At 45.2% G+C, this 27,915-nt stretch overlaps 1 protein-coding gene across 1 annotated transcript in view; it reads right to left on the reverse strand.

Annotated features, from left to right (window-relative positions):
• Positions 1-27,915, reverse strand: part of LOC144146903 (uncharacterized) — a 723,365-nt gene that overhangs the window by 301,620 nt on the left and 393,830 nt on the right. The window contains exons 2-3 of the mRNA XM_077678868.1: positions 20,518-20,844; positions 17,877-18,038 (exon numbers count right to left, since the gene is read on the reverse strand). Of these exons, the coding sequence (XP_077534994.1) occupies positions 17,877-18,038; positions 20,518-20,844 (489 nt within the window). The remainder of the gene's footprint in view (positions 1-17,876; positions 18,039-20,517; positions 20,845-27,915) is intronic.

Genomic DNA, 27,915 nt, shown 5'->3' on the forward strand with positions numbered 1-27,915 from the left:
TTACGTTATTATGACGATTACATTTGGAACTTTCACGAAATCTGCATTATTGTGTAAATGCAGGGCGTTACACGGTTCGCCATTTTCCTTATTTTTTTAGTTTTCTAATTATTTAGTGCTTCAAAATTTCGTTCGACCAATTATCTCCATTTACGCGAATATAACGATTACGTGGACTTCCGCAAAACCTCTTATTGTGGAAATGCAGGGCACTGTAGAGTTTGTCATTTTCCGTAATTTTTTATACTTTTTTACCTATTTTTTTTAGTTTCTCAACATTTAGTTCGACCATTTCTCTCCAATTATGCTATTATAACGATTACATTTGAAACTTTCGCGAAATCTGCCTTATTGTGGAAATTCAGGGCGTTGTACGGTTCGCCATTTTCCGTAAGTTGTTAATATCTTACTTGATTTTTTTTAGTTTTTCAAAATTTTGTTCTACCAATCAACTCCATTTACGCTATTGTAACGAAAACTTGTGGAACTTCGGCGAAATCTGCGTTTTTGTGGAAATGCAGGGCGTTACATGGTCCTGGCTGTGGGGATACTGGGCAAAGAATGCTACGCATTAAAAATCTGTAAACAAAAGCGCTTATTTTGCTTTTATTGCACATACCTGCCACTCTGTTCAATGCATGTTTGTTAGTTATGTTAATCGCGCCAGTGCAAGATTTACTTAATTTATGATTCAACAACGTATCTTTTGTTTCACACCTCAACCACACGTAGCCAGCGTCGCACATGTCCTACTCTTCTGGAAAATCCCCAGCTTTCACTTCGGCTGAATCCTGCATATTTTTTGAAATATTGCAACTTCTTTGCGGCCTGTTGATAGTCCGGGCAGTAGGTACCTCAAGACTTGATGCCATAACGTGCATGAATGCCCCCCTAAATATTGGGTTCTCCAACCTTTTTTTTCTTCGAGGGACTTGACGATGTTCCTGTGTGATAACACGCGCTCGACGTCGGCGCTGCTGATGGACACGGCCAACAACGACTGAGCGAACTGCTTTTTCCTTGAAACAGCTTTCACCAATTGAATATGTGCACTCTAAGCATCTACGCCGAAGGTTACTTCTTCGAGCTTCTCATGGAGAACGTGCTAGAGAACATGGCGAGCACATACAATAGCAATATTTCCTCAAAAAACGCGATTAAGTCCAAAAGAGCGAGAAGCTGTTAAAAAATATACAAGCGACTCGGTGAAAAAAGAAACCCAGATCCGCTTACAATAAGCGAAGCCGGCCACGCTGCCTGGTGATAAAGTGACCAGCCCGTCAGAGATTCCAGTAAGAGTTTTCGGCCTCCATCATTCAATTTTTTTTTAATTTGTCCTAATCATGACTTGTTATGGGGTGTCGTACCTCATCGCTGTTGGTAACGAAGGCACTGACTGAGATTCAGCGTAATAACGTCGCTCTTGGTTCCTCAGACAGGGCTGTCTGCTTCGTTTTGAATGTTTATCGTACACAAACCTCATTCCGGTACTTGTACGTGCATCAACAACCCATGTTTCGAAAATACAGGTTTCGTGTATGTACCCATAACAGTAACCTTTTGTATGAAAGTGAGAGCAAAATCACGACATTGGGAGGCATCAATTCGAGCGTTCCGCGAACCTGAGGCATCCATAAATGCCCTAGCAGGCCTGCAATAACAAAAAAGCACAGAACAAGAATTACATTAGCCTGGTGGCAACGTAAAGAAGTAACTAAAACAAAAATTCCCCGCATTTCCCCGAGGGGAAGAATGTGAAAGTGCGAATGCAGGAGTTGAATTTGCGCGGTTCGGTAATGTTCGCGAAAGAGAGATCACACACACACACACACAACTACAAAGAAAGAAAGATGCATTTATTCACAGACACCTATTTGTGTTGTCGTTGTACTTGATTTCTAGAGCGGATCTCAGCTTTGAAATTTCGTGTCAGTGCTCCTTTAAGCGGGTGCATTAGCCCTTCTCACGCCCGATTCCTGGCCAATCCCCCACGTGGGTATGTGCCATGCACAGACACCTATTTGTGTTGTCGTTGTACTTGATTGCTAGAGCGGATCTCAGCTTTGAAATTTCGTGTCAGTACTCCTTTAAGCGGGTGCATTAGCCCTTCTCACGCCCGATTCCTGGCCAATCCCCCACGTGGGTATGTGCCATGTCAGCGGCCAGGCAGCGCGCGCCCATCTCCCCCGTTGCCAAGGAAGACGAGGAGATTCCTGGCCAATCTCCCACGTGGGTATGTGCCATCTCCCCCTGTTGCCAAGGAAGACGAGGAGCGCGCGCACCCGCAGCTGTTGCTATGTGGACGGACGGCGGTCAACGGAATTCAGGGTCGCTTATAAAGTGCATTCGCACTTAAAAATCATATTTACGCTCTTTGGAGCTATTGAAAATTATCAGCGCCCGTATTTTGCTGCGCGAGCATTAGTGGCCAGCGAACTGAGATATCTCGTTGGTGTCGCAAATAAAGGAAACCGTATTGCAGTATAAATGCTTCTCTGGCAACGATGAGCAATTGCCGGGGCTACACCCACGAACTAGACGAGATACGTTCCCGATGTGCTGAAAGCGAATGAGCGAGAGCTACAAGCTCGAGGAATTTCCCAATCCCAAGAGGCGAGAATGCGACGCCTTCGAGCCACAGGCCTCCACCCTGGCAGGCCACCTGACCTCCACCGGTGGATATGGGGAACTCACCACTGCTTCCTTCTTGCGTTCCTCCTCGAAACGGGAGTTAACATATACTTGTAACGTAGACTTTATGCCATCAGATCACAATAAAAAAAGCCGTCAAGTTGGAGGAGCTGCGGCCAAATTAAGCAAGAGCGTTGGAGACTACATCCGCTCGAGTCCCTAATGTGACGTCACGAGCTAAGTAGCGCCAGAAAAAAGGTGCCTAAGCCAATGCAGTGAGAAGTTACTGTTTGACTCGTGACAACAAGAACATTGCCTTCCGGCATGCCTGTTCTACACCTTGGACAAAAGCGCTCCCTGCCTGCCCTTTCCCGAACGTAAACCAAGGAAACGGAAGTGGTAAGAAAGAATATGTCACGATGCTGCTATGCAACAACTGCGTAAAAAAGGACCAACGCACTGTTCTTCCGCTTCAACGCAAGGAGGGCTAACAATTACCATGCGCAGGGCAAATATAAAATTTTCTATAGTATGCAAAGATGCATGCTAATAGGCTCGCAAATAAGCACGCATTATTGTTCGCAGGCAAAAATGGCAAGGAAAGTAAGAAAAAGAAAGATGCGCATGAAAGTTGCCCTGAGTGTCGGGAGTTGTCCCAACGGGACTACTCGCAAAAGTAACCAACCATACTCCACTTGAGAAGGGACTGAAAGCGAAAGCTAACAGTATGTTGGGAATAACAAATAGGTTACTGTTCGCACGCGGGGTCCTGTAGAGTAGAGCCGCAAATTTCGGAACAGGCTTTCGCAGTTCCATCGAGTAAGCCGCTTGGCTGTCGCTGGAAACACGCTTAACCGAGGAAAATCCGTAAACTCGAAAGGCAGCGGAAAACCTGCGCTGTTTTTCAGTCACACAAACGCACGATTGAGCCCTGCCACACTCTGGGAATAAAGAAAAGAAACAGAGGAGAAAAGTAAACAAGACCGTTCGTAAGGAGCGGTTTAAGCGCGCCACAGTCGATATTTCACTTCCTTCTTTGCGCTCAAAGCTCCGAACGGGCTTCTGCGCCACCTCCAGAAAATGTTACAGTGTGACTTAAAGCTAATGCTGTGCACCAGTTAGTAAAACGCGCCCCGCTCCCCCCTCTTGGCACGTTGCTACCATTTTTACGTAATTGCCCACGCGAGAGAATCAGGAGCAATTTCTCTTTGTTTTCCTCTATTAAACACGCTAGTCGTTCCTGGGCTAACTAAACGCGAGAATTTCCGTGTCTGTACATCCGTCCCTCTGTCCGTCCGTCCTTCCTTCCCTCCGATTCAGCCGCCCGGCCAAAAGGTCAAAGAGTTCTTGAACAAGAAGTGTATACAGGTAAAACCCTTCCTAACTACGAAATCTGGTAGCATACCTCATGCTTTTCAACATTGTCCAGCAATCAGAGAAAGTTAGGCATATATGAGGCAAACATAAATACATAATTGATGCTAGCATTGTTCGGTTAAATCTGTCAATTTTCAGCGGTAACGAAATAGTTAAGAATATACGTGGGCGTAATTCTTTGGTATAGCAAAAAAAAATTCGTTAAAAGCAATATTCTTGCCCAAAAATATAAAAAAAGGACCCCGCCCTAGAGCCTTCAGCTTGAGACGGTAATTCAGGCATAATACATTAATAAACGTTCCCAACAGATGGCGTGGCAGCAGTGTGAATGCTGGAACATTTAATTGAAGACAGCAAACCTTCCCTGCGTTTATCATCGGAGGACCGAGAAAGGCGGAGGAAGAGAGGGAGAGGCTGTTTCATGGGAGGGGCGGCCGAAGTCTTTCGGCGACATTTCTCGATGAACACCTTCCGATGAACACCACGCTTTCTCGATGAACACCTTCTGACAAGCAACGTTTATAGACGCATGGTACCCGGCATGTGAAAAAAAAAAAAAAAGTTTACTCGACGACATCTTTTACGAACTAAGATGGACATAACATATGCTATTAACTCTGATATTTTGCTTCGAGCTGTGGATGCCCTAAAGCTTGCCTCCATTTTTTAGGCAATTAAATTAGAAATATATTCTCTAGAAACTTTGATTCCGACACGGTCTTTTCGGAACGTTTACCACGGCTTGTAAAGACGCAGAAAGTGGTGACTTTTACTGTGCTGAGCCTGAAAATGCCAGATCTGTCATTTGAGCACAGGAATATAATGTACGAGAACACAATACACACACGAAAAAAATTAGGGGCCATCCCGCCCTGCGAAAGTATATGTCCAGCAAAGTTGTTGTAAACCACCCCAAATAGTGATGGAGAAGAGTATGTTTTTCGTCGTCTCGGCAGGCTTGTCGCTTGCGCTCGGCTAGTGTCACTAGATAAGGGTACAGAGTATCGGCACTCTTTTCTCATATTGTTCCGTGAATCCGCCAAGATCATTGGTCAGTTCGCATTACGGGACATTTGTTTGCACTGCGAGAGTTCATGGGCGCCGCCATTTTGTTGTTTATGGGTTTTAGTCGGTCCACTCTGGTAGACTTCTTAGCTTGTCCTCCCTGCTCTGCGGCTACGCGCGACTGCCGTCGTTTCGAATGCGAATCAAACGTAACGCGTGTAACAGTTTTTCAGCAGCAGAACTGCGTCCAAAGATGTGACAAAGGCTGGGTCCTGCCTAGCCTGACGCATGCGGTCGGCGCCTTGTGCAAGAGCTGCTGTATTAGCGACAGTAGTCCTTCCTAGCCTTCAAAGATAATCTACAAACATTAGCGTTACCAGGAACACCAGGTGGGGGGTCCCATTGTTCACAGGCGCCTTATCATCCATAATGCGGTTTAGAGGCCTGTTTTGTTGTTTCCTTAAACGAATTCTGAGCTGTATGCTGTATGCTGGATTAGGCTGACGCATGCGCTCGGCGTCTTAGGCATTGGCGCCTTGGCGCCTTGGCGTTTTTGCCCACGGAGATCGTTTTAGCCCATGGCGATGAAACCGTTGTGGGGTTAGAGGTATACAGCTTTGCTGTAATAGCGTGGTTCGGTTCGTCAGGAGCGAGTCGCTTTTTTTTTCGTTTGCAAAGCAAGGTGTGCGGAAAACCTTCAGTGGCACCGTTGAAACCTAGTCTGCAATGCCGCGCACGCGGGACCCAGTCGTGGTTTCGCGGGACGTCCACCTCCTTAACCGCTGCTATTTGCCGCAAGGATAGTACGTTCCTCCAGTAATGGTGCCTTTCACAATATCTGTCATTGCATGATCCCGGAGCACCATGTACGGATGAAGCTGAAGCGTACCTAATAGTGGGCGTCCTGCGCAGGGATACATGGCAAGGCAAAGAACCACGTGATGTTCTTTAAAAGCTCGGAATTACAAACTGCATAAACTTTTTTTGAGCTGTCGGCACAGCGAGTCTAAACCATGTATGAGCACAGCACTACGCGTTATATTTCTCTTTGACGGTGATTCATGCTGTCATTTAGTTACTTTCTGTACCGCAGAAGTAAACGCTGTAAGACTGATTACATGAAAGAAGCAAAAGGTCTGAAGCACCTATTGCGGTGGCTTTGTGCCAGTTTGTGATGTGTAGCAGAGCAGACATAAGGCGCGTTCGCTCCTCAGAACTGCAATTTTTATTAGTTATACCCTCGCTCGTAAGTTGTAATGAAAGCTTTTACTCTTCTTCAAAGCCATGCAGCTACGTTCCCGCTTCGCATAGCACTCCTCTCTCCAGTGGACCGTGGCGTAAGCAGGATTTCAATGATGGTGGGGAATGGAGACTGAGAATATGAGAAGATGAACAAAGTTAACAACAACAACAAAGCCAGAAAAGTAGCAATAAAAGCCGGAACAAAGAACCAACGTTATACATAAAAACTTCCGAATAGAGCGGGCGTACTGAGGACCTTCCAACTGTTTTGTTCATTTTTGCTTCTCTTCAGGGGCATTGCCAAATTGTTATGGTGAGAGCCGCGTAAGGTTTATCTGTAGGTGGCCGGTGGCCACAGAAAAACAACTATTAGTAGTTATTATCCCCCCCCCCCCACACACACACACACACACAAGCTAGAAAATTTCGGAAGGACGCCGGGGCCACCTGAACCCCTCCCTGCCCTGCACACGCCAGTCCCTCTAGTCTTTTCAGATGCGCAGACCAAAGCCAAAGTACTGCATTTTAGTCCTCGCAGCGGATAAAATACTTGGCTTCTCGCCTGATATAAGCAGCCGATTCGATATCGCTCGCACAAGATAGGAATGACGATGACCATAATTTATAGAACCCCATTTTTACCCGCCCTCTGCGTAGGGTGATGCGTTAGCGAGTGAGCAGCTTAACTGTGCTACTTGAGAATATACTTCCAATTTATTTAGTAGATGATGGGTGTGTGAAAGCACATATATTTAAAGCGAGAATAAACTTCTCCGAAATGGTGGGCCAGAACAGCATCAAGTCCGCTAAAAAAACTGTCATTTTGTAATTGCAACGAACGCCGCCGATCCAGCATTCTCGCATTATGACCTCTTCAGAAATAAGGACGGGGCCACTTGTGGACTTCTCGTCAGGTGCAGGCGATAGTGTGGAAGGTGACCGCTTGAAACTGCGCCAATTTTTTATATCTATGCGTTCTCCGACGTGCCATATTTCGTATGTGTGAATTCACAAACATGAATCTTGAATTGCTCGATATGCTGACGTGATAGCATTCTACTGAAATTACTTACGAACGACTAAAAAAAATCGGTGAAGAGAAACTTTTACGCTATTGGCGGTGTGATGTTTGAGTGGCGCCCCCTGGTTCTGACGTCAGCTTAGGGACTCGCGCCGCGGTCGTCTGCTACCCTCCGCTTGTGAGGGGCAGCAGTGTCTGTGCTAGAAACCTCCCGCTTTGTTGCTGTAGTGCATTAAAAAGTGCATTTCTAGTGCTTCAGTTATTTTGCCAGCTTCTGACGCATCTGAATAATTTGAAGCTGTATCCCCCACAAGTTTGCAACACATGAGGAGATAGAGAACAACTTTCTTGCTAGCATCGGTCAGAAGATCGCGCGTAACTCATCCTTTCTCGCTTATTCGCGAGGATCAACGCTCAGAGCCCCTCGATAAGAATTCAAAATGCGAAGGCTTCCCTGCAGAATTTTTGAGGTGCTCATATGAAGACCCAACACTCTAATGCTGCCTACCAAGCCGCGCGGGCCCCTACACACGCATCGCACGTACAGCAGGAAATAAAACGGCTGTCTTCTATTTGTTTTGTTGTTGTTTTCTTATATCAGATGTATGTATCTTGTTCTTTTTTTTTGTGCCCGACGCATTAGTTTTTCTGCACCATCCCAAACGTGTTATCAGGAGGTTTAGGGGTGTTTGGGAGTCTCACAAAGATACTGTGTATATTTTGCTTAGGTTGTATGGCATACATTCCCTTTTTCACAAATTTGCTTTCACTACGGCTGCGTACAAGAATGCGCATATCCGCAGCGGGCTTTGTTTATTCACATGGAAATACAATGAGGAGGTTTGTGCTGCGCCACCGTGATCTCACCCCAAACAACGTTGTCCACATTACTCGAAGGCGGCTTTTGTGCCCAGAATTTGTTATCATACCATTGTTATCATAACGAACTGACTCTCAACCCGAACAATGATGACATGATTACGGTGTTGAAGGCATTATATACTCGCTAACTAACGCAATAAATAGTATACCTGCAAATAACACAAGAATCGAAACCGATGAATATTTCTAGGCAGGTCTTTATTGTTTTCCAACCATTCCAGGCGCAAAGAACAAATCCTATTCTACTCGGGATGGCGTTCTAAGAATTAAAGAAAATTGCTTTTACTCTCCTGTCCTTGACTGAGGACCCGGCCCACTAACCAGCTCGATTTCATTGTTAGATAAAGTTTTCTCCTCCTCGCCTTCCTCCTCCTCCTCTTGAGTGCAGTTTTCCTGTAACGCATATCCGAATATCGGGAGGATATGGCTGTGGAAAATGTACCGAAATATCCCTCCAGGTCTGAACAAACAGAGTGTTATTGTATCTTTAACGTAGACGGGACTCGTTTTGCTCAATGAACCTCCTACTGGTTAGAAGCCTCGTACAAAACCAGCGCTGTTTGGGTTATTTGGAACTCAACCTATAGTTTTTGCAGCCTATAGTGCCTGTCGGCAAACTTTCATGTCATGACAAAGTAAAGTGATGTGATACAATGTGACGTGATACTTTCGAGCGTTCGGCAAGGTCGCAAAAACTGTTTTTCCATACATATGATTACCGGGAATCATAATGCCTTCTGCCAAAGCCGATAGCCCTGAAGTCCAGAATTTGTTTTCGTCTTTCATTTTCGCTGCTGTCGGTTATTATTGCAGCTGACGGTTACCTTGTCGAAAAATTGCTTAATACAGAAGCTGACGCCTAGCTCCGACTCATCGCGCTACGCACACGACCGGCTTCGCAAGGAAGGGGGCGACGCCGGCAATGTTTCTTCCGTAGCGGTATCTAAAACTATACTTTAACTCACACTTTAAGCCTATTATTATGATAAAATGTTACCCACACGCCAATTCTGGTGCGGTCAAGCATCGGACGTTGACCGAGCGCAAAGAAACAGCAGGGAGAGTGAGCCTGATTGAAGCAGACGACAAATGCGAAAATCCCTAAGCTGACGTCACGGAGGCGTGCTCCGCAGCGCCGCCAGTGTTCGCGCTCACCGCCAATAGCAGTACTATTTGGACGTTAGAGAGGTCGAGGTGCTTTGACTGGCTGTTTTGAGGCTACCGTGAGAACCGGCGTGGCGATTCTCGGTTGCAGCTCTCTGCTACGACGCTGCAAACTAGTCTGGGTGCGTCAGGTCAACGCCCTTTATTTTGTATGACGATAATATATGAACCTAGGTCCACCAAGAGATTTTGGTATAAGGTCTAGAAAACCAGACTGATTTATGTTCCGTCGGGACAGCCGGATATTGTAGCTCTGTTAAAACTGCTTGCAACCCAGCCGTTACTGAGCGTACGTGATAAACTGAAATCTTTCGTGGCAACTATATTCAACGCAGCAAAATGCAGCCTCAAGTTTACCCTTTCTGAACCTAACTAAGTTTGAGACAATGTTTTCTTCCAGGGCCGCATGGGCTGGCTACACACATGTTAAGCGCTGGAACAACATTCCGCGTGCTGTTGGAGGCAACGCCCTAATTATACGCGAAACCGACCGGTGGGCGTAACTATGCATGCGAGTATTCGTCGTCGACCTGCCTTAAATGGACCCTGCAACACTTTAAATAAACGCTTTCACTCTTTCCTTCGCGTCTGGAAGCACTGCGAAAGCTACAGCTATTGCCAGCACGGAGGGGCACTGCGTGATTTGCTCGTCGCACCAGATACGCCTTCCGTTTCTGCTTTGTTTTTGTGGCTTTATTTTTAAAGTTGCTATCGAAAAGCGTTCATTGCTGCAACTGAAGAAAAGCCGGCCAACAGCCGCTACATGGCCTCAGTGACGTTATTCGAGCCGTCGAAGAACGTTGAGACCGGGAAAGAGAGAAAAATATTTTGAGCGAGTGTCCAAGTTATCTGATGAGCATAAAGCAGTAATTTTTGGCTGAAGCGCTTTGCGACCCCCTAATCTAAGTGCTGGTTGTATAGGGTGACTACGTTCTGCAGGCATTCAAGATTCCAAAAAGGTTGAAAGGAGTGTTGCAGGGTCCCTTTAATCGCGAAATTAAAGAAGACTGTGGCCTGTTGTACTCAAATTGACAGTTTTCAGTAAATCACTTTGAAAAAGGGGGAGGAATATTTAACTCTTTACACGCATATATTCTGGGTAGGAAACAATTAAGCTTCGTAATGTTAACTGCTTACAATTGTATCTCTTTATGTTCCTCAAAGCGTGTTAATTGATTTCTCCATTCGCGTGTCTCCGTTCTTATTTGCGAGTTCGCGTGAATACGCTCGTATACGTGAGCGTGCTACCTGAGAATCGGTCGTATATAGGGGCGTGCCACTATCGCGTGTCTTCAATTATTTTTCTTCCTGGTTCTTTGAGTGCTGCCTTTTCACTTCCCAGTCGTTTTATTTCTGCTCGCTGTGGCGAGACAGCTTCCGCTGCTCCGCAAACTTTCGCGTTTCTCTTCACCAAGTAAACCCTCTGTTACAGCCAAATTGCACGCCGGCGGGAATTTGCAGACAGACAAAACAAGGAAAACTCAATGGGCGTTCGATCTGGACTTCTTCGTTTGTTATCATCTTACCCACTGATTTCACTTCCCACCACTCTCATCTTTTTTTGAGATTGAGTGCCAGAAAGGTTCGTAAACGCATACCGGTCTAGTTCCTTCTCTTCCAAGTAACAGAGAGAGAGAGAGCGAGAGAGACAAAAGAGGAGCGTTCGATATTGAAAATTTTGAGGGATGAAACACCTACAAGATATTAGGATTGAAGAAATAAAGCCCGCCATGGCACGGCAAAGTACTAGCGAAGGTGACGAACAGGCCTGGAAAGAATACTTAAAAATAATAAAGCGCCCGCGGGGTGCCAGGGCTGAACCTTGGTCCCCCGTTATTTTTTATGCTATTGGAGCCGAAGAGACGAGAGATCTAGACCTCGCGTCCTGTTCGTGAAGGAGCGGCGTGATTGTATTATCGATTGAGCGCAAAGGGCAGCGGATGGGCGGGAGCGCTGTTTCGAGGCGCGTGTACGCATTAGGCGGCAGGCGAGCAGCAGCGGCTGTTTGCTGGCGATACGGGCTGCCAAGGTGCATCTCTTTTTTTCCCCCGCTTACGCGTGCACTAGATGCGCCTTGGGAATCGTTAGTGGGCCCCCGTCCCACCCCAATTTCTTACGCTTTTTTCAACATTTCGCCGGAGCCTAAAGAAAAGAAAACTGTGCAAGAACGGCTGACAGCGTGGTGCGATTCATCGGCATTCGCCGTTGGCAAGGGGCGAGCCGTGGCTTTATGCGTTCTGGGGTTATACGGGCGTGAAAGGTACTTGGCTACCGAGTGGCCTATAGCCCCCCGCTCCGAATTCGGTCCGGTACGGCACCGGCCTATCATCAGAGCCATCGCTGTTTTGATACAGCTTCTTGCTTTCCTTTTTGCTTGAGAACGCCCGCTCTCTCGTTTACTGCGCACGTGCGCGTGTGCGTGCTGGCGTTATGGCCAGCGCGTTCACACGTGTGGCTAAAGGCGTGAGTTCGCGTGCGGGAGTGTAAGCGAGACCTATAACGTGAATGACGAGCATCAGCAAACAGATGTTTGTGTTTGCGACTCGCGTAGACACACTAAAATAAGATGGCTACCCTCAATCGGTTGTGTGGGGATGTAATTTTTTTCTGCCTATAAAGTTGTTGCGAAAACTGATCGCCGTTTCCCCCCCTTTTCTTTTTTTATTGATCAACACCGCGGTATATGATAAAAACAACACAAACATAAGGGGGATCAAGCAACGCTTGTGTAGCGCATCTTTGTGCTTTTCTACAGCTTACCTATAATTGCGTAATTAAGTAAGAGTTGGTTGTCAGTAGTCCGACACATTGCTCAATAACGCTGGGAACGAAACGCACACATTCGTCCTGTGAGGTGCGAAAGTTTTATTATCTGGGTCATATTTTTAACATTAGGGCTGCCTTATCTTAGAAATCGTAAGACATGCTTCCCAGGCAGTCATGCCTCTAAAACGAAATAAAGTTGCAATTTCGGTCCGAACATCCTAGTCTTTTACCACAAGGTAGAAAAATGCCACTTACCTACTCCCTCAAGAATGTTCGCAGTGCGTAGGAGCGACAAGGTCGCTGCATCAAAGGTTGCTAACTCTACCGATACAACGCTAGGCATGCGATTCGACTCAACATTCTGACTTGCCCTCTTCCTTACGCAATGCAAAACGCAGGTGTCTGCTTGCGTTCCGTAATGTCGGTTGATTGATTGATTGTAGGGTTTAAGCGCCGACGCAACGCAGGCGATGAGGCACGCTGTAGTGGAGGGCTTCGGATTAATTTGGACCACCTGGGAATCTTTAACGTGCGCCGAAATCTAGTACACACGGGCGTTTTTGCTTTTCGCCTCCATCAGAAAAGCGACCGCCGCGGCCAGGAATCGAACCCGCGACCTCTTGCTAAGCAGCGCAACGCCTTAGCTACTGAGCCACCGCGGCGGGTGCGTTGCGTAATGTCAAAGTGAACGCAACGCTTTTCGAGTCAAATCTTATGTTGGGCCTTGTGACAGATCTACATAGTCTGCCTTCTTGATCGCAGTGATTGGTCATCAAAGTGTGTTATGGAGAAGATCAACGTGCAATTTTAAGACCGATAGCACAGCAGAGCGTACACAACAGACTACGAGAGCTATCAGTTGGACTCACATGCACGTGTCCCTACATATATGGATGCGCGAGAGGCAGTGGCTCAAACTTATCTTATCTGTCGGGCCTTTTTTACTTATATTCGAAGTATGATGAGGGAATGTTTCGCTAATACTTGTAATTGATACGTGTATTGCTGATATTCTAGTGCTAACATGGCTGCACCTTCAGATACACGTAAATAAAATAATAAAAAACCTCCGCAGGCGCAGTTATTATTTTTTTTTTTTTGCTTTTACGACAACGCAACGTGACAAAGGGGCTGGGGGCCCTCTTAGCAATTAACAAAGATTTTCATTACATTAAGACTACATGTGGCATTCTATGGGCTCCTGTCGGAGCTTTGTTTTCAAAAAGTTCTGATCAGTCTCTGTTACGCCGCCACCCCCAAGTTATTTTTCACGTTTCGTCAGCCAATTGCGAGATGTAATTAACCTAGTGTTACACGCTGCCCAAACTTACCTCTCTTTTTTTAGGCAATTTAAACCATCGGAACATAACATGAGCTATCGAGCTCGGAACTATGCCCTCATTTACGACACAAGGCATTGATTTTTTTTAGATGTGAGTATTCTCTTTCTACTTACACACAGCCAACAGGACTGATGCAATCTACCGCAGACGCTATTGATCTCATCCTAACATCCAGGCCCCACATAGCTTCGGACATACAACTTTTACCCGGTTTCAGAGGTCGTTTGGTAATATCTTTCCCCATTATTCTATCACGACCCAAAGACACAGAAACACAAAGACAATTCGAAATTAAAAAATAGGGAACTTTTCAGCTATTAACAACGATCCCAGTTCATTCCTCAATCGGTTCTTAAAAGCTTTCGATCAGCACAGTGCGCAAACTAGATGAGTCATGTTTCTTACTATCGTCCACGGCTTATCTAACAGGTATGTTCCTCTGCGCTGAGTTATCGTCAACTGCAATGCACCAAAGAACATCGCCCATGTAAAGGCCTTTCTAACAAGAAAAGCGCTGATATAGATCAGCTCAAAATAGCGAAACGATGGTTGCTGGGCTGTTTACAAATTCACTTTTAATCAATATAAACAGCCATTAAGACTGCCAAAGAAACTTTCTTACACAAAAACCTGTCATCTACGTTGAGAACTGATATTTAAAAAAAAAACGGCCCACTATCCACCCAAACGACGACGACACAACACTTTCGATATAACGGCAAGAAAAATCACGCGAATCAATGTGCCACTATGCTTAATGATATTTCCCCATCTAATTTATCGCTTCATACAACCATTTTTGTATCTCGACTGGAACGGTTTCATTACTCAGTCATTTCCCAATCATTATCGCAGCCGTCATAATCAAGGCACGAAAACTTCCTTTGGCCTCTGGTACTGAGGTAATTAGTCCCAAGTTTCTAAAGAAACACTTGTGTTTATTCATATTTCATACTTTTTTCAACAATTTTCCAGCAGTCCCTCAAAGGTTTTATACCTGCTGTTTGTTGGGTTGGCAAGATACAGTCGGCTCTCGATAATGCGAAGTCGCTTAAATTGGAAGGTACGCGCTGGCCCCGGCAATTTTACATGCAGTCCAAAGGAAAAAATCGCTCAATAATTCGAAGCTAACACGTATTACATCTATTAATCGGAAGTTATTTCGAATAAGAAGCGTCGAGGTGACCGTCCTTTCTCTATAAAATTCAAAATGTTCAAGCGCAAATACAGCGTCGTGTTCTGTGCTGACGTCGGCGCCATCGCAACTGAGACAGGGCGCAGTTGATAAAGTGGCAGGCCAGTTGAGCATCGCGCCAGCGTATGCATTACTCTCTTTTGATGTCCCTAACATTTTTTTGTTGTTGTGCTTAGCGTTGTGCGACCAGACTGTGCGGTGGACGCTTTAGGCTTCGATTTTAGGGATAAGACTCAACTGTCAGGGATACAAGTGTCGTACGCTCGACGTGGGGACGAAAGTCAAGGTTCTGAACGGAATCAACAACGGAGACGTGTTGCGGACTAATAACAATGCTGTTATTGAGCTCTTTGTTTAACTGGAAGTTCCTTTAATTCGAGGTTTTTGCGGTCTCTATGGGCCTCGCATTAACGGGAGTCGACTGTAAATGAATCAGGTAACAAGCACTCGCCTTCCAATTTCCTCCTTGTTTTCTTATAATGCAACGCAAAATGTGTGATCACAATTTGTTTTCAAATCTCGCTAACTTCCCCAAGTCAAATTTCTTTTTCCCAAACATGGAGCATGGTTTCCGTAAAACGTACTCATTACGTCTGAATTCATGCGCATCATTCACGCATAAACTTATCATCGTGCTCGGCTGTTCTTCAGCAGTTGACTGCATGTTTCTTGAGTTGCTGAAAGCCTTGGATAAAGTTGGCCATGTTTATGGCTATCTAAACTCTATAAAATAAACTAGGGCCCCAAACCTCTTACTTGGCTGGAAATATTTCTGAACAGTCGTTCCCAGTACGCATCAGGAGACAATATTTTCTCACCACAACCTCCTGTTTATCGCGGTGCGCCACAAGGCTACGCGTATACAAACAGCCTACCTAGTGAATGTTTTTCCGATGTCCACTTGTTTCCTTACAAAGGCGTCCTTTGTCGCAAAATAACCTCAGGTGTTGAAGTCGCCGCTCTTCAAGCAGTCCTTCACAAAATTTCTGTTCGACGTAAGGATTGATTAATGCAATTAAACACACCATGTGTAGTACATCTATGCGAGTATCAATAACAAGTGACATTCACCCTTTCCACTCCTTTATTAACGTCACAGAGACACTGTTAACATTTATAAATACGCAGACGCCTATAAAGCCCCTAATCTGACCTGGGCTGTTCCCACTGAATATCTAATCAACAATGCGAACAGGATCCTGAGGTTTTTGTGCCGTCATTTACCTACCCACCGCATTAAAACTACTAATGTATAAAGCATTATTTCACCCGTAATTATAATACCCAGCCTCCGTTTGGGGCCCCGCACATAATAACGTAACGCATTCACCACAAATTACCCAAAAAGAACTCTCGTCGTGTACATCTTAATAGCTATAATCGAACCGGTATTCGATTGCTCGATTTGCTGTTGTGCTTGCTAGCAAGCATAACACCGGTAAAATTAAGTCATTCCGTCATGTTTAGTGCCTCGGCGCAAAATCCTTTGCTTCAGCCTGTCGCAGTTCATCGTCCATGCCTTCGTGACGAGCTCGTTTTTATCTCCACTGCATGTATCAGTTCGTTTGGATCGTACTCACAAGGTAAGGGTGCCACCATGGCGAACTAGCAGTTTTTTTTTTTCAGCCGTATCTACCCCGTAGATCCATTGAATGGAACAGCGTTCTCGCCCCGACGGCAACCATTCAATATCGCCAACTATTTAAAAACATCTTAGCTAGCATAGTATAAGCAGAATTAATTTTTGCATCATCAATAATGCCCTATTCTGTTTTGGGGGCTTTTGTTGGGACCTGTAACTGCTATCCTCCGTAAGGGCGTCGTCGATAGTCTCCTCTCCGTTCAGTCCCGTCTGTTGCGCTGCCCCTTGCCTACAAAGACAAGTAGCAACCAGCTCAAGTTTTGACTCTTCTGCGATACAACAAAGGATTTGCTTGGCCTGTGGTGAGGTAGTCGACAAGCACTACATGGCAGAGAACATCGGTGTGCTGCGATGATAAACGAATGCAGAAGTGTACCTGACAAAGCTCGAGGCAAAGCGCCGAGTCGCGGCGAGTAAAATAGCGAGTGCACCTCACCCTTAGTAACGAGGTATCTTTTTTTTTTTTCACATTTCTTCTATTTCACCGGTTTGTATTTCTTTCCGGAAAGACCAACCCTCAAAATCTTACCGTGAAGAATATTCCTGATGAGGGTGTTTTTCGAGTCCCTCAAGAACTTTATAATTGATGCCTTGGCAATTAAACAAAAAATTAAAACTGGACAAATTAAAAGCAAGCAATTAAGTTTAAGTAAGGAAAGAAATGCATAGTGATCGAAAATCTGCACATGGTACCATTTCGATTGAGCTCTTGGCCTTTTGGGAACCTTTGCCCAAGTGAGCTCTGACACCCTCTATGGCCTAAGAAAGGTCATACGGCTAGTTGCCCTTACTGACGCCAATGGTGCTTCCTCGCACAGGCTTGGAACTGGTCAGTGCGTTAACTTGGGCTACCTAGACCAATGAAGCTATGCGATAACCAAGCATTTGTTCGTGGTATTAAAGAAGCCATAAAACCGGCACGATTAAAAATTTCCTTTTTTTTCTTCCTACCCAAAGAACTACCGTCCAAGTATTATCCATCGCTATCGCAGAACGATTCACCGTAATTGGCTCAACGCAGCGGCCTTTTACTACTCATCATAGTCCAAATTCTTCAATCCCACTTGAGAATTCCGGCTTTGGTTTTATTGCTCGGTTCTTTAAACCAGTTGCCGAATACTTGTATCGTTGAAACTAATAGAAAGCAAGAAATTAGCCGCGATAACTGCACATAGGCCAACAACAACAACAACAAAAAAAAAAGGCCCGTAATCTAAAGAACGAAGTCTCAACACTTTTTCAGCGAGTTTTCCAACGAGGCTTGATTCCTATGATTCGGTGTCACATAATACAATAACTGGCCACGTTTATTAAGCACGTTCTAGAAACGCCTCAGATATCAAAACTGAGTTTCAGGGCACCCCTAGGAGGACCAGCGTTTATTGCAATGTTTGCACGCTAGCAACAACGCTTTTCCGTTTTTGATTTTTGCATAAGAAGCTGAACACGGCCTAGTTATGAGTTCAATATTTTCCCTAACGCCACCGTTGTCACAATGAACATTTATCAACAAGACATCATATGAACAGCTGCACTCGGGGATCAATTCTCAGAACGCTTTGCGAGGCGCTGCATGTGCATGAGGCGTGCGGCGGTACGGAAACTCACCGATGACCTTGAGCAGGACGTTCCCTGTGTGTTTCTGGTTCCGGGAGTCCGTAAACCTGCAGACATAGCTCCCGTCATCTGAAACTTGCTGCACGTTGCTGATAGAGAGGCTCCCATCCGGCTGTACGCGTTGCCGGTGGTTGAACGGTATCTTGCTGCTTCCTGCAAATGTAAGCGTGAATATTTAAGGGCGTGCGGGTATTATTTTGTTCTAGCCTAAAGTTTGTTCTAGCCTAAAGTAAAGTTCAAACCTAAAGTTGGACGCGCTTTCAGCGAAATTTGGCCGCACCTTTAGCTTTCGCGCTTCTCTAAACTTTCCTTAGGAAGGGACGGTCATTTTTTTACGTCCTTTCTGCGAACAGGTTTGTGAATCTGGGGCCTTGTCTGGTGGAAGCGGTCACCCCGCACTAATCGGTGCACGCCCAGAGGTGGACTTTTGAGAGTACTTTTTTTTATGCGATGCTGAAGCTCGAAAATGTTTAATTACCCACTAGTGAATCTGAAAACTGTCAAGCGGGTTTTCACAAGTCCCTCTGGTTTACAACAACGCGAGCCAAACGACCAATCATTGCCATAAAACGGGAAAAGTGGGTAAAACACGAATCCTTGCAATCGGATGCTGAAAGGTACCGCAGCCGTTTGGAGACGGATTTTTTTCATGTTCGAGTCGAAAAATGTGACCTGCGGCATTACATTACGTAATGCAAGAATGTCGTACTGCATGGCATGGTGCCAATCACAGATGACATTTTTGAGCCAGATCGTATGTCGGGACTCGTTGCTCGTGAAATCTGTTCCCTTGAGTGCCGCGATCTTTCATTCAAGAGCACCGCGAGTTAAGCGTACGTACGGAAGCTTTTTAGTGACAGAAGCCCGCAAAATTCTCGGCTTCGTCTTTGCGCCTTAAGCCTACTAGTAAAAATGACTGAAAATAAGCTAGCCTCTTTATTTTTCTAATCAACCAAAAAGTGGCGGAAATACAGAATACTAATTGTTGAGCTCACCCAGCAGCGCGGCAATACATATATGGTCCCAAATTAGATAGGCACACAATAGTGAATATAGCGCATTCCACATATTTTCGGAATGCGTTTGCGTCATGTTATTGCATGTTCGTATTCTTTTGATTCACTGAGCTAGATAAATACTGTGTGCGTCCCCTTTTTACTGTGTTTTCCCCAAATAGAAAAACGCATGGGCCGAGGAGGGCAAAAGGGCAATACAACCTCTGCAGCAATACAACATCGCATTAGCTGCGCAGCGCCTATAGCCCCTATAGAACCGACGTGCGCTTCACAGATGTTTATCTTAGCATTGAGCATAAAGAAGCACCCCCTATGCCACAAACAGCCTCAGAATCTCCTTTTGCGAATTTATTGCACAATAAATTACGAAGTCGCAACATATGTAATCTTTTTACGACGCTAATATAAAAAATAAACATTTCAGCCACTAAAAATTTACGCTATGCACCAGGGAACAGATACAGGTTGTACTTCGTAACTGGCAGAAAGAGGTGAGTCGGGAAAATATGGAAGGGTGGCTCGTGTGTGCTGAGCTAACCTGTAAAGAATCGTGAGCGAAACTCCTGAAATGTTATTTTTATGAACTGAATTGGGTAACATCGGCTGCCCGCCTTCACACAGCCAACGAGATCACTTATGTCTGTCAGACACGTCGACCGAAAGAGAGCACTGTGGAAATCGGCTTGCATTGTAAAATCACCAGTCAAGCTTGTTTTGGCTAATTTGCAAGAAACACTGAACGCGCCAGTTACCGGTAGGAGGCGAAGAAAATAATCCCGAGCTCTGAGAGAAGTTAAGTGGTAGAGATCTGATCCCCTGCGGAGCTCGCACTTAGGTGAACGGGGATGACAGCGGATGCATTTTTTCATCATACACCCTAAACGAACCAGTTCATGCAGATGCGTAAATCGGCCCGTTTTCTCGTGTATTTTCTCTAAAACGTTCCCTGAGTGAGGCGGCTGTCTTTTTTTTTAACTGGCAGCTGATAAGATAAACAGGGTAGACCTAAGCGTAGCTTAGCACACGAAATTGTTACGGAAAAGCTTTTCTCACACAGTCATTAATATATGTAGACTTATTCAATGCGGTACATTTGATGTAACATTGATCGCCTGGTGATATGAGGCTGAGGCGGCAGCTATGACGCCACTCGGATCATGCCAGCAACAACATCCACGTTGTCGAAATCTCAGTCTACACGCAAGTGGCAGGTACAACCATCGCCCCATTCATCGCGTTGCGGGGCGGCATAGCGATCAGTGACGGCTACGACGAACCGTTACCTGTAGAAAAACTCGGATCTTTTCCCTGTTTCAGCGATGCACTGCATGTGGGGAGGAGACGGGCGCTGATTGCGAGCAGCCCCCGTTCTGCCCGTCGGTGCGTCTATAAGCGGGCCCAGACACACCGCATAGAACCCCTTGAGTTTGCGCCCGCGGCCCGACACCTTTCCCCACTTAACGTACGGGCATGCACATTTCGGTATGCTTGTTCAGGGCAGGAAAAATTTGCGCGCAGCTGTCTGAATAATGCTGTGCCCGCACGCACGCACTCGCAAGGGAGCAAAACGGGGGCAAGCCGAACGAACCCAAGACAGAACAGAGAATAATATTCACCTTTCTCCCAGGACACCGAAGCCCAGGCAGCCACGTATAACGGGCAGACAAGGCTCACGGACTTTCCCTTGAGCGCAGTGATGGAGCTCACATCACGCATGACTCGCAGGCTCTTGGATAGCGGCAAGAAGAGCTCCTCCTCGGAAGCCAGAAGCATCGCATCTTCGTCCTGCGGCAGCACCGCCGAGCGCCGCAGGAGCCGCGCGGCCGACGCTGGCCGACCGGGAAGGCTCCGGCGGCGGCAGCCCGCCGCTGTCAGCGTTGTCCATGTGCGCGGAAGCTTTGCCGGCGCTGACCCTGGCGAGGGGGCTCCTGGAGCACCGGCGCCTGCGCCAGAGAACCGGAGAGTGAGGGGCGGAGCATTCTAGTACCACCACCCATTCGTATGCAGTCAAAGCTACCACATTTTAAGTGAAGCTGTCTGCCTCTCGTTGGTCAGAAAATTTGGTGTCTTTGTAAGCAAAAAACCCAGGCAGGACCCAGCAGTTCTAGCCCAAGACGCCGAGCGCATGCGCCAGGCTAGCTAGGCTGCACCCATCACTTGCCGTCAGAGAATCCCAGCGCAATGTTGCTTTGCAAGCAGACACACAGCATACGCGTCATTATTTGATTTAAAAAACCACAAAACAGGCATCGAAACCTCAGTGGTTTACAACAGCGTCGCTGGACATCCATTTTCGCAGGGCGGGATGGCGCACCTTGCAAATATTTGTAATGAATAAAGCGAGCATGCTGTGTTACAGAGGGCATCTCGTAAACTGTGAGCTTTTATGAAACAAAAGAGTGGCGTGCCTAATTCGAAGAAGAGAAGACGAGAGGTACCGAGATTCAACAAGGATAAGTCCCGAGCCTCTCGCTCTTCCATTCACTTCTCCCGGTTCATGTTATATCTGACAGCATTGCGGGCTTCCTATTAAAAATTTGTTCAGTATGTCTGCGTCAGAGTTCCCCGACAGGCAGGATTTAAACAGCATTTAATTACAGCAGCCCGAATCTCACAATTTTGCTACGTGTTTTAAAGAAATGCTGACACCATATTTTCTGTTCAGTTTTATTGTTTTCATCGACGCCTAATGGCCTGGCAAACCCGAATCATCCCTTGAAGCACTGCAGCGCGCGATAAGTAATTACATAGAACGGCCTAAAGATCGCCAGTTTCGGTTTACATTGCTTCCAACCCCGAGGGCGCGTATGACAGAACCATGCCATGACCTCCCCGTTTTGTGCGGACGTCAAAACACTTCGGAGGCTGGTGGAAAAGTAGTTTCGATCTCCCCGCTGCCGGAGCTGAGCGGCTAAGCTGCCTGAAGGCTTTTAGGCCCACCATTGCTGCGGCTATTTGATGAGCGCTGTCAATAAAAGTCCTGTTGGCGACTTCTGTTGAGATTATAGGATATATTATCGGGTCTTTTCCTGTACGTGGGACCTTTTTTTGGTAAAAGTGCCTTTCCTGGGCGCGGTTATATCTGTAGGTCTGGCCACGTGTATCAGTTCGGGAATGCGCCAGCGCCTATAGTCGCCGCTCGCCCGGTCCGCTTGTGAAGTGACGTCACGCGTTTCTATCGAACGTTGGAGGCACCTGGCTACGACACCTTCTTTTCACTAACACGGGGTGGTGTCACAGTGCCAGGGTACTCTGTTGAGTAAAGGGAAGTGTGTAATAACATTAACCTCGAAAATTGATGTCAGTACATTTTTTACTTCTTCCAAGAACTGAAACGCCCTTAGAACGCAGCTATGAGCACGAGTAGTACTCAGATTAGGTGGCGACGAAAGTCCCTAGCCGAATACTATTCCTCTACTTCCACCAGACAATTCTGAAACTAACTCAAAGTTTTTTTCTCTTACTCAGCGTTCTTCAAAGTCTCGGCGTATTTTGCGTGCGTGTGATATCACATAAACAAAATAAATGCTATCGGCAGGCTTGTTTTCATGTGCAGCAATGATCGCACCCGATAGCCGCTTAAAGAAAATGGTAGCAGAAGCAAAGTAAAGGACAGACTATAAGAGCTAATTAATGCGACGAGCAAATCCCGGGTGCCGTTATTGTATTATTTGGGCTTAGTCAACTTTTAAATAATCGATTTAATCGCTGAGGTGTTAATTAGGAAGTTACTGAGTGCCTCGAAAAACATTTGAATCCCGTTTATTTTTTCCCTAAAATATGATTTTCGTGGTTGTTTTTTTTTTTGTGTGTGTGTTTGAGTGAAGGGCGGGTGGGGGGAAACGGCGAAATATGATATTGATGGGTGCTCGCAAGCCGCTACTCAAGCGCTCCCAAACGAGTTTTGACAGACACCCAGATGCATTCTTTTGTCAGTGCTCGGTACAGGACATCACGCTTTTTGCTGGCCGCGCTATGAGCTCCCACCGCTGACGCACGAATAAGCGTGGCATAGTCGTAAACAGTGTTGAATGGACAGTTGGTTGAAATGGTGATCATAGATGGTGGCAAAATAGCACAGCCTTGAACACTTACAGAAGAAAGAGGATAAACACAGGACAGCGCTCGGTATGTGCATATTATATTTCTTCTGTATGCGTTCAAAACTGTATTGTTTCACTACCGTGGAACACATTATTTATTTGAATTTGAATTTGAAAAACCTCTATTTCTCGTATAAGTGAGAGGAGACTGGGTCTAAAAGCGCAGACGGCCTGACAGAGGTCCTCAGCCCCCTACACACTGCGTCAGCAACATTGTAACGTCAGAAAATATTTCACAAAATGTATATCACAGTATACCTGTCTATGTACACAATAAAACAAAGCAATCACTATAACCAACAGGAAAATAAGCAAAAATGACAAAGCAGCCAGAAAAAGAGTGAGAAATGATGTGCCAAAAAAAAAAAAACAAATGATTACAACACAAACCTTTACAAAGGACCCCGAGTCATCGATAAAAGAAAGGAATAAAAATGAATATTTGTCTGCATATACATACATATACATATACGCACACTTAAACACAGATAGTTCGACTTAGAAAAAAAAAACGCGCTGAAGTAATAACTTCAAGATAAAGAACGGAAGCGTGAAAAATTGTAGGCATCTCGGACATCACCGTTTTACAATCAGAACCAGAGACGGCATATCTCCTACTCAGGAATGCGCGGTAATAAAAAAAAACAGGAAAAATGCTCATATATCTGCCCGTGGAGCTGTATAAGAAACCAAACACGCAGAAAAAGTACAAGCTATTCGAGAAACCACTCATAATCAGTGAGCAGTATTTGTTTAACTTGCTTTTTAAATTATTTTTCAGAAGCGTTGATACAACTTCCCGAATTTTGTTTAATATTTCTGTTGACTGAAATACGAAAGCTTGCTTTCCGTAATTTGTCCTTGTTTTTTGCTGGGTTATGTTCAAGAAAATCGTGGGGAGTATTGCGTGTTATTGTGTTTTGTATTTTACTTTGAAGTATGGTACACAACAGCTTCAAATAATATATACTATCAGTTCGAAGCATAGCAAAGCACTCAAACAATGGAGCCGTTCGCAGTTTTGCACGGCGACCATGGTAACTGTAATAAATGCAAAGCATTCATTTTTGTAGAAGAGTAATTGGGCGTAGCTTGTTTACGTTGTTGCGCCCCACACCAGTGCGCTATTGCGGAGTTTTTAGCAGAAAAGTGTATTATATAACTGTTGCTTCAGCCGCTTGACTGAAGCAACAGTTATATATATATATATATATATATATATATATATATATATATATATATATATATATATATATATATATATATATATATATATTTCACCACTTTCTTTTCGACTCAAAAAATTCAAATTCTTCACCTCTTTCTATGACCCACCACAACCTCCCCTTTGCTTTCCGAGGTTTTCTTGACTGCCAACACTTATTTTCTGTCTTATTTCACGGAGCCCCTCATTTCCCATTTTTCTGATTCGCTACATGCTTAGCGAGGGCCTCTGTTCTGGCAGTCTTGGTGCCAAAGGGAGCTTAAGAGGGTTCAATGCTGGTCGGCCACTCTCGACATGTCGTAGACACTCGAGTCACGGCCCGGGGGTTAAAAAGAAGGTCCCCTTCACCCCGAGTAGTCCGAGTGGCGCTGGCTACCACCCCCAAGTGCAGGAAACAAAAATACCTTAACATAAATACCCAAAAAAGTGCTGGGGAAACAGCCCCGCCAGTAGCGTAGTGGTTATCGCACCAGACCGGTATTCTGGAGGTCGTGGGTTCGGATCCCACCCGGCGGGCATTTTTTCACCACTTTCTTTTCGACTCAAACAATTCTTCACCTCTTTCTATGACCCACCACAACCTCCCCTTTGCTTTCCGAGGTTTTCTTGACTGCCAACCCTTATTTTCTGTCCTATATATATATATATATATATATATATATATATATATATATATATATATATATATATATATATATATATATATATATATATATATATATATATATACGGCTACGGCAACCAAAGACAGCCCTTCTCGCAATCAATATATATATATATATATATATATATATTGTAAGGGATATAGTTGACCCTCCGGTAGTAGACCCAACGTTGTTTATTGGCAGGAGCAGAAGCAAGGCGAGCGCAGGTACAAGCGTACAGACGATGGCCGAACACACGCGCCAAGCACCTTCTGCCGTACTTCTTCTTCCACTGCTACCAGCGTGCGCGCATACCGTCGTGCATAGATTGGCCACGATCGCATGGCACTCTTCCTTGATGTGGCGCATACCCGGATAAGCTGATGGCGTTACAAGAGCTGCTCGTTATCCTTGCTACAATATATATATATATATTTAAAATAATGGTTGGCAGTCAAGGAAACCTTGGGAAGCAAAGGGGAGGATGTGGTAGGTCATACAAACAGATAAAGGATTTGTTAAGATAAAAAGAAAGTGGAGAAGAACTGCCCGGCAGGTGGGATCCGAACCCACGACCTCACGATATATATATTGTGAGCTTTGTTTGAGGCTACAGCCTGTATGCCACCATAGGTAGCAATTGCCCACTATCATCACCACCGGCTTGAGGTGATCACTTCTTCATTTCCTGTACAAACTCATCATCATCGACGAGCCCGCTTCTTCGGAGATCATCATCAGTGCTGGGGCTTTATGGCCATCTTGCGTTCTAGTCGACTGGCCTCCGAATAAAGGAGCTACGAAGCCACGGTCTGGTCGCCTGCTATCTACGGCCTCACAATATATATATATATATATATATATATATATATATATATATATATATATATATATATATATATATATATATATATATATATATATATATATATATATATATATATATGCGTTATATATAAGCATTATCAAGTGTGCAATTCTAAATACTACGCCGACACATTTAGATAATTCGCTGAATAAATGAAGGATGTGTTTATTCCATGTGAAATTTTCTTCAAACCAGATTCCCAAGGATTTGTGTTCCTTCACTTGCTCTAGGGCCTGGTTGACATTCCTGCCTTTCCTTTACCTTTTCTCTCTATCTCTTTCACTTGCTCTATTGTTCACCATTAAAATCAACGAGGAGGGTCGTTTGTATGTTCTTGTTACGTGGCCAAAATGCTATGTAGGTGGTGTACCTTTAGCTTGTTTTGCAATAATGATTTGGACAAATGTTTTAAGTGTTTATTAACCTCTAATTCCAGTTCAGTTATATCAAAGGAAGAAAAGAAAACGCTTGTATCATCTGTGTACATAGCAAGTTCAGGGGATCCTGGCATACTTATAGTATCGTTGACGTAAATTAGAAACAACAAAGGATCTAGTTTCGGTCCTTGTAGTACACCTTGTTGAATGCTGAATTCTGGGGACGAAACTGTCCTTCACTGCACATACTCATTTCTGTTAAATAAGTAACTTCGGAGAAGAATATTTGTAATACCCCTAATTTGCATAATTTTCTCGCTTCGTCAGCAAAATTTCAGGGGTTATTGCCACACGGAACTTCCATTACTTTGCGCACTTCTCTAGTATAAGAGATAACACCGCCGAGGCTGTGTTTTATTTTTTAGTCTTTTCGGCCGAAATCCGCCGCCAAACGTTTTGTGAGGCGCATGTAACTCTAAGTGTCCTGGCTGAGCTATCGATAGGTTGGTATCGTTGATGTGGTAAATTATCTTGTTTGGCGTATTGATGAGTCGATCGACCCAGTCCACATGGCGGATTCCGTTCGATTCGCCGATGGACGAATGTACTTATACTGCATCTCTTGAAGGCCATTCGACAATATCGATCATACCTTCGCATTCATAAAACTAGAGCTCTATTGGGACCACCCGTATCATGCCTTCAAAAAATTTACTCCGCAGCGGGCATCAAATTGTTAATTTGGAGGCCGGACATCTAACTCTGAACTCTAAGGCAATCACGTGGTTCAGCTTGACCACAATGCACCCGAGCGACAAATCTATGCCGCTAAGTTGAGAAGAAAGCGAATTTGGCGGATGAGAGCAACATGGATACCTTTTGACTCAAAAATGAGATACGCGCTGTGGCACTAGTAGCGAACTGCAGAACGCCATGCTTACATTGCGTGATACCACAGCACAGGTCGTTGCTTACAGTCAAATCGTATTTATGCTCGACATCTTCACCCGCCGAAATTTTATGTTGGCTGCACGAACTGCTGAACTGAATGCATTACGCTGGAGCTGAAACACTGGATTGACTACAATGTGTTGCTATTAATAGACGTGCTCCCTAAAGCTACTTTGCATAAAAAATCTAACTGCATACGCTATATTCGGGACTGTAATGTTTTCATTTTCGTCCAGCACTAATGCCCTAGTTGCTTTCAAGAAGCCTGGATTTCTCTTTAACACAGGGCCTAAATCCCCGGGTAATAATTACGGCGAAGCCAAAAGGGTTTACGATTTTTGCGTCATAGAAATAAAGTATGTCCCTTAAAGGGGTCCTGAAATACCTTCCGCCGATGCATGGATGTACATGTAACCAAATAAAGCAATGTATTAGCAATCTCCTCCCGCAAGAATTTTGTTAAAGCGATGAGTATTAGCTGAGAAATCGTAAATCAAAAACCGCGCATTATCGTCACGCCGCGTTTCCTCCTCCTTTAAACTTATTCTTCGCTGTTGACGGGGCACGAGCACTCCCTCCCATGATGCTGCGCTCCTCAGCGATGACGTACTTCCGCTATTACGCTCTTCCGACTGCCGTCTGCTACGGGCAAGCTTTGTTGACACCATGAATCCCGCACTCCGCTCAAGGCTGGAAAAGCAAAGGAAAAATCTGGCCGCATGTGTGCGGCGGCCTGGCCTTGCCCTTTCGCGGTGTACGTTGCTGCAGTTGCTATCGGCGGCACGTGACTTTTTATCGGCGGCGAACTCGCAGCCGCACGGGGAGGATCGTGCGATCGTTCCCTTT

This window comes from Haemaphysalis longicornis, unplaced genomic scaffold (assembly GCF_048455015.1).
Source record: "Haemaphysalis longicornis isolate Haplotype H1 unplaced genomic scaffold, Haemaphysalis longicornis Haplotype H1 scaffold_1, whole genome shotgun sequence".
NCBI classification, from domain to species: domain Eukaryota; kingdom Metazoa; phylum Arthropoda; class Arachnida; order Ixodida; family Ixodidae; genus Haemaphysalis; species Haemaphysalis longicornis.